This window comes from Atta colombica, unplaced genomic scaffold, assembly GCF_001594045.1.
Source record: "Atta colombica isolate Treedump-2 unplaced genomic scaffold, Acol1.0 scaffold150, whole genome shotgun sequence".
Lineage (NCBI taxonomy): Eukaryota > Metazoa > Arthropoda > Insecta > Hymenoptera > Formicidae > Atta > Atta colombica.
Genome location: NW_017259240.1, coordinates 2,053,817 through 2,061,990, shown reverse-complemented (window position 1 = coordinate 2,061,990; position 8,174 = coordinate 2,053,817). Strand labels below are relative to the sequence as shown.

At 28.7% G+C, this 8,174-nt stretch overlaps 1 protein-coding gene across 1 annotated transcript in view; it reads left to right on the top strand.

Annotated features, from left to right (window-relative positions):
* Positions 1–8,174, top strand: part of LOC108685287 (probable multidrug resistance-associated protein lethal(2)03659) — a 32,249-nt gene that overhangs the window by 17,942 nt on the left and 6,133 nt on the right. The window contains exons 2-6 of the mRNA XM_018190003.1: positions 2,580–2,680; positions 4,933–5,214; positions 6,237–6,667; positions 7,265–7,421; positions 8,062–8,110. Coding sequence (XP_018045492.1) covers positions 2,604–2,680; positions 4,933–5,214; positions 6,237–6,667; positions 7,265–7,421; positions 8,062–8,110 — 996 coding nt within the window. The 5' untranslated portion in view covers positions 2,580–2,603. The remainder of the gene's footprint in view (positions 1–2,579; positions 2,681–4,932; positions 5,215–6,236; positions 6,668–7,264; positions 7,422–8,061; positions 8,111–8,174) is intronic.

Here is an 8,174-nt window from a genome sequence, read left to right as displayed (position 1 = left end):
ATATATATATATATAATTTTCATAATACATTCCGAGGTGCTCAAATCTTGCGATAAAGATTGAGAATTAAAAATTATAAATCTTGAAATTTTTTTCACGCTTCGATATCTGAATGAAAATATATCACTCTAATCTTATTTTACGATAAACGTATATTATTTCTATTATTCGTGGTATGTATATTATTCATAATCGGTTAAAGATCAGATAACATCTTTTTAATCGATTACTTAATATTTGATTATGAAAGTGCAATTGATTCATTATCGCTCGAGAACAGAGTTGATGAAAACATTGTTGATGATTCTCCGTCAAAAATTTCTGTCTTGTAGATTAAATTTTAAATGGATATGCTTTGATTTCTTATGAATATATGTACATACTCAGATTAAGATATATGTAAATAAAAAAAACTTTGTATGTACATCTGTGTTGACAAAATACATATAGAATTCGTAAATGTTGAGAAAGAGACGCGTTCAAATAAATTTCTTTGAAGAAATTTTTTTTATCTTTGCTTGCAAATCTATGATCATTATAATGAAGCCATTTAATTTATTGTGAAAATTTTCATTTAACGAGGAACTTTTAATTAGATTTTTTGGAAAATTTATATTTTTTTAGTTAACAAGCCGAAATTATCGTGATTGAATTACGATTGTTAAGGCAATCTTAATGATTACTATGAATTAAGACGGTAATTAATAGAAAGATAAAATATGAGATGTTAAGTAATATAAAAATTATTATAAAGCCAGAATTTTTGGAAAATTGTTTTATGCTCGCTTTTGAGTACTTTTTTGTGTTCACGTCTGGTATATTTTTATCATGTATCATTGAATAATTCTGGGGATCTTGTTTCTTTGTGATTTTTTTAAATGATAATTTTAACATGAAAAAGAGAAAATAAAAGAGAAAAAATTTTTAATGCCTTAACTGTTTGTAAATAGATAAACCACTTCAATTACAAACCGAGTACAAATAGAAATTATAAAAACTAGTAATATCTTATCTACTGATAGATACATATTAGATAAATAACCGCAGGTTCGTATACCTGTAAACCTATCTAAATTAAGAATGATCACTTTGTTATTACTGTACATATAAAACTTTATTATAGCTAATAAATTAAAGAACTGAAAATTGCGATTAAATTAAATTTTAAATTTGAATTGCCTTGGAGAAAGTCGAAATTCATATAATTCGCCGTAGATTAAACCAGAATTCCAACGCTTTACAGTCGCACACCAGAATGACACATGTGACAAATATCTTGCTCGGAGCAATATGAGATACATTGTTTATTTTAAATACCCGCACTATATTATTAAATCTATAATGTCAAATTTAACCTAACGTGAGTCGCCACTACTCCTACTAAATATGTCGTTATTTTAAAACAATAGTTATATTTGACGTTATACAGTGTCAATTTAACACTATATAGTCAAATTGACACAATATAGTGTCAAATTTAACTATCGTTTTGATAAAAAATAACGTTAGGTTAAATTTGACACTATTGACATAGATTTAACCTACATTTGTCTTACGATATTTATTGTAAGATAAACATGTTTCATGTGATTAATATCGCAAGATAGCAAGATATAAGGAAGTAGTTAGAATTTAAACAGATGCGCCAATAAAGTTATGTATTTATAATTCTCTCTATAATTGGCTGGAGTAATTGTTGCTCATAGTCACGTGATTAGTTGGCGCCATATACTGCTTTATGAACTCTTTGGCCATATGATTCACATTATGAAAGGTGTAGGAATGTATTCAATATTTTCTCTTTTTCTTTTCTTTTCTCAAAAACCAGGCAGAGTATTCATATTAAATATTAAAGAAGCAATGGTATATACTTATTTCCTTAAGTTAAAAATAATATTCTGTCAATTTTAACTTTCACGTGTATCAAAATGTAAATAAATCAATTTCTATGTTACTCTATATTATTCAATTAGTTTTAAAATGTACTTAGTAAAATTTTCGACATTTAATACGTTTTCTTGAATTAAATTATTTAACTATTGTTTTAATTAAGTCACCGATATATAGGAGCAGTGGCGACCTAGAGAAATGATTAAAAATAACTCAAATTGGGGATGTAATTTCACATTATTATATGAATTTAACAGCTGTTTTTATTTCTTGACTACTACTAACAAGTCGTAACAACGCGCAATAATGTAATACTCGTGAGTGTCGAAAAAAATGTTTTCAGGATCAATTTGGACGAAGCACATAATCCGATTGTAAACATAAATATGTACTGATAAAGTGATATTGAACACCAACGTTATTCGATTCGTCATGCATGTATAATGCATAGATAAGATTTTGCAGACTTGATTAAATCGTAATTCCTCTCAGTGAAGGAAGGAAAGGCAACGGTTAGGATCGTGCAGTTGCTTCACAATTGGTACATAGTGTAATTACTGCCGAGGTCTTTTCACCGTATTCTTTCTCTCTTTCGCTGTAAGTAACGCTGGAATGTAATTGCGGCATGTGCGCGTATATATGAGATTTATGTGTTACGTGTCTATTGAAGATTCATTGTATCTTTACAGAAGAGACTTCTATGAGACGCCGTCATGGATGGAAAAGTGTACAACGAGAAAGTAAAGAATCCCCGAGCGGGCGCCAACATCTTCAGCATCTTGACGTTCTCGTGAGTATGAAAAGCAACAGTCATTTGCGATAGGTAGATTCAGTTAAGAAAGATAAAATTGAGGCTAAAAAAAGGAGAATTCCACGATTCTGGAATCACAGAATGCAATATCTTAGTACGTAAAATTACATACGTAAGTACGTTAGTACGGATATAGTAAAATTAAAAAGTTTCCGAAAATTAATTCTGATCGAAATCATTGGAATTTAATTTCAAATTCTACTTCTTTTTTCTCGATTATCTTAATTATTTTACTGTTCGTGGTGTTCATTTATCTATGATGCTTGTGTATTTAAATTTGTTAATTTAATTTGCGATACGAGTACGTTAATTATGCTTCATTAAACTGCATAGTAAATTTCCAATTCAAAAAGGATGATAAAACAAAACACTTTTATTTGTTATAATTCAATTACTATTTTATATCAATACATTAGAATAATGCATTAATTAAAAGTCAGATTATATTAAAATATAAAAATGTTTGTTTTATATTATTTTTTTTACATTTGAAGCCAAAAGGCCTTGTTACATTTATATTACTCTACATGTAATCAACATATCAAATTAAATTAACAAATCTCGACTAGACGAGAACTCCTTTTTAAAAACGATAGAACGTAGTCTAGTAAATAAATGGATATTTAAAAAGTAATTAAAATGATCTTCGAAAACTTTAGAGAAATGGAATCTAGAATCAAATTCCGATGAATAATTCAATTAGAATTAATCCGACCACATTTTTGTCGGTCTGTTTGATTTTATACTTCGATAAGGTTTCGTATTTTTTGATTCATTAATCATCAAATTTTTTACATTGTAAGTGTACAAAATGATCGATTAAAGTGTGAAGGCTCAATTAATGTTATTTTGCATTTTTGATTACAATGCACTTTGATTATAAATTTCCTAGAGTAGTTATCTTCCGGAAAAATCATAATAGATAGACAGATATGGAAATAAATGCACGTATTCAGTTGTCTCAGACATTAGATCAGATTATTCTTGGATAATAAATGGATTTTCGCTTTATAGATAAATAATTCTTTAGTAATTCTTTAGTTTATTTTGTAGATAAATAATTTCTCAATTTTATCTTCGAACACTTGACCTTTATTGTCCGGTAACTTTTGCATATCGCTTGTTTTCTACAATATTTTTGTTTGTAAAAAATGAAATATAAAAAAAAGAAACACAATCAACATTAGAAATTTAAAATGCCTATTACGGTCGAAGCTGAATCAACTTCATTGCTTTAAATAATTCAATCTTGAATTACTAATATACACTATATATGTACTTGCATATATATCATATTGTAGTCTTTTCAAACTGCACGTCGAATTGTTTTTCCGGACTTATAAACGCAATTAAAACTACTCTAGTAATCACGAAATAAATTGACAATAATTTAAAGCAATTTTAATAATTTGATGCTATCATCAAGCATTATAAAGCATTATAAAGATATTAATATGTTGAAACTGTTAATAAATTTAAAAAAAAGAAATCATGCTTGAAAATAATTTTGTTTTTCTATAATCAGTATTATTCCAAAATTACATTTTAAATCAATATTATTTCATTGATTCAAAATTCAAATTCATTTTCATTTTTTTTTTTGAATCATGTTGTTGTAGCAAATTTTGTTAACATTTTATTTACATAATTGACAACGGAAATCATACACGATTGAAATGATTTGCATCAAATTTTTTGCATTCTTATTCTCGGAAGGATGAATCATGATTTAAATCCGAATATTTATTTTCACTAGTCGCATCTTTTTGTTGATCAAACTATTAAGGATTATTTTAGAAATCCAACATTTGCACTATATATAAATTCAATACATATTAAGAGATATTTTTGACATTAATTACAATTGTCTAACGTTACTGTGTAAATTAGTTACATTTAATATCGTAACATTTTTTATTTTAAACATATTATCCGATAATTTTAAATTTTGTAGAATTTTTTTCTTGACGCCGAGTTTTACGAGAAGAAAAATATCCTCGATTGTTATCTTGGATTCTATTTGATTGCGTTAAATGTCGGCATCACGTGGTTTTTATCTATTTGAAATTAGAAAGAGGGATGCAGGTCAATTTTACAAAATTGCATGTAAAGCGATATTTTGAAAAATAAAAGAAGAGAATAATACCTTAACGAAAGAATCGTAAGAACTGAATGAATTGCACATAGTTCTTGCGAGTAAAACATGTTTGCTTTGCTTTTCTTCTTCGCAGTTGGATCCTACGCATTTTCTGGGTGGGTTACCGCCGAGATCTTGAAGTAACTGATTTGTACACACCGCTTAAAGAACATACAAGTGGTATTCTTGGTGTTAAAATAGCGAAGGCCTGGGAGGAAGAATGCGAGGCATATCAGCGTCGGCTGGAGCAGATCGCGAAGAGCGGGTCACAGAAGAAGGTCAAGGAGCCCAGCTTGATGAGAGTCCTCATCAGATGTTTTGGTTTGACGACTTTACTGTATGGCCTTTTTATGGCCGTTATGGAGATCTTACTCAGGTACAATCTCCTTCACTTCTCATCTAGAAAAAGAAATCCTAACAACTCATCCTAATTTTTTATATTCCCTGCATTAGTGTTGTCTTGACAAGTACAAAAAGCGATACAAGATACATTGGAAAACTTCGAAGATTTCTGTGGAATTAAATCCTTCACAGATCAGCCTTTATCAACAGAGTCTTTTCTATGATATTTTTTGAATTAACCAAGTAAGGATTATTTAATCGATTAAAAATGTTTGTAGAATTGTACAATAAGTTCAGAATTTCACGAAGGGATGCAATTATGAATTTAAAAGCGAATTAGAATTCACAACTTTTAATTTCCATTGAGATTTATATTTTAATATTTAAATTGTTAAATAAATATTTCCTACTTTATATAATATATCCTATTTTACGAATTTCTTAAATTATCTAATTAACTTCATTATTTGAATGTTCAAATTAAATTAAATTAAATATTATTTAACAGAAATTATAATTATAACAAATTCCTTCTTCTGCAGAAACTTTTTTTATGTATCGTTTATAAATTAAAATTCTTGATTTTATAAAAAATCAACTTAGAGTTTATCAGGAATTACCAGAACATAAATTTCTCTTTTAGATGCTGCATATACGTAGAGCAATATTGTGTTTATTGATCCGTTGATTCACTACTATTGCCCTTGAAAATCCCCTTATCATTGCATAAAGTACTGCTATTATCTACGATAACTTTAACACAGAAAAGAGGAAAATACCGCTTTATTATTAAATTTAATAATTTATTTTTATTTTCTGATTTATCTCTAACGTTAATGTGTCTTTAATCTAATTTCAAAAATACGAGTAATTGACCATTTTTGATCCAGTTTCCTAATCAATCCCTTCTCCTCTTCAATAAAATCTCCTCTGGATCTAATTAATTACATTGAATAATTCACATTACCTATAACATAATATGAATCAATTTCTAAATAAGTGACAATCTCATACAAATTTCTTGCATAACTTGACGAATTTTCTTTTGCAATGCAGAGTGATGCAACCGTTGTTGGTGGGCCAAATGCTACTCTACTTTAACACCATGGACATCGACAAGTCCTATGCGTATGGATGCGCCGTCGGTGTCATTTTATGCTCCGCTCTCAATGTGTTTGTCATACATCCGTACATGATGGGTATCTTACATATGGGCATGAAAGTCCGCGTGGCCTGCTGCTCGTTGATTTACCGCAAGACATTAAAAATGACTAGAACCGCACTGGGTGAGACGACAATCGGCCAGGCAGTAAATTTGTTGTCCAATGACGTCAATAGATTTGACGTCAGTATTATATTTCTCCATTATCTATGGCTCGGACCCTTGGAAACCATCATCATCACATACGTCATGTACCATGTACTCGATGTGGGAGTGTCATCTATTATCGGTGTTGCTTCTCTGCTGATGTTCATCCCTTTACAAGGTAAGAAAGTAATTATTCTAATTGTTTCTATTAATAGAAGTAATTGAGTGATCGAGTTGAAAGTGACTTGATATGTATATGTATGCCGTGTTGAGGACCGTTTAATTTAGAAGTAATTTTTCTAATGAAAATCGCGTGTCTTTTTACTTTAATTAAATTGCTAACGTTTGGAATTTTAATTTTCTTTTGTTTCTTTTAGAATTTTTAAAAAATTAATTTTGATAAATAATAAATCAACTAATAATTCATTTTAATAAATAGTAATTAGCAAATAATTCATTTTAATGAGTGATAATTAATAATTTTAATGAACAATATATAATTCGTTTCAATAAACTTTAATCTGAAATCTTGAAATCTTTTATTATTTCTGAACTGTAATTTAAAAAAATTTTTTCCATAAATATCAAAATTTAAAAAATTCTGTTTCCAAATTTTTTAAATTTTATTGTTACATTTCCAAATTTCTATATTTATCACTAAATTCCTAATTATTGAACCTTTTTTCTGTTCAATTAAATCTCGTTAGCGTATCATCGAAAATTAACTATGTTTTCTCCTAATCGCGTTTCACGTCTTGTTCCCTCCTTTTCTCAGCATGGCTGGGCAAGAAGTCATCGGAGCTGAGATTAAGGACCGCCATTAGGACTGACGAGAGAGTGCGATTAACAAATGAAATTATCAGCGGAATTCAAGCAATCAAGATGTATACTTGGGAGAATCCATTCAGCGCGCTCATAGAAAAAGCAAGGAAGTGAGTATCGTCACTTAAGTTGATTATGCAAACTCGTATTAATTGTACGTTGAGCAACATAACCGTTAAAGAAAAACATTACGAAACGTACTTGTCAGCGCTTTTGTAAAACAGACAATAAATGTTTTTAATGCTTATTGTTGACAAAATTATATCTCTTATTTAATTTCTGAAAGAATGATGAAAAATTTCAATATTAAAAGTAAATAATCATGTAACAAGATAATTAATGGTATGCGATATTTTTTTAAACGAATGACTTTGAATCGTATAAATTTTCTAGAACATCCTGCGGATGTATTCTTTTGCCTTCAATTTATCACATTCGACATCAAGTTGAGTCATCATAGACAACGTATAGACGCAAATCAGTGCTTGCTTTGTTTGTGTCGTATTTCAATTGTAGTTGCTGTTGAAACGATTAGATGAAATAATAATAGTCGACAGCGGTTTTATTGTACTTTATCATTTGTATATATGTATTTTTCTATATTATTTGTAAGTTGAGACATAGTCTTTTAATAGAAAATTTCGCGATCAAGATATCTGCAAAAGATCTTTTTTTAAATATATATTTATAAATATATATTTAAAATTTTCATGTTTTTTTTTCGATAGATAAGGTTGGTTTTCATTTTAGGTACAACCATGATGGAAGGGACAACATGATATGTGCAATTGAGCATAATGTCTCTTTCTAAATCCTTGCCCTTTCTGTCTACGGACTGTTCATAAGAAGGAAGCTATTAACTG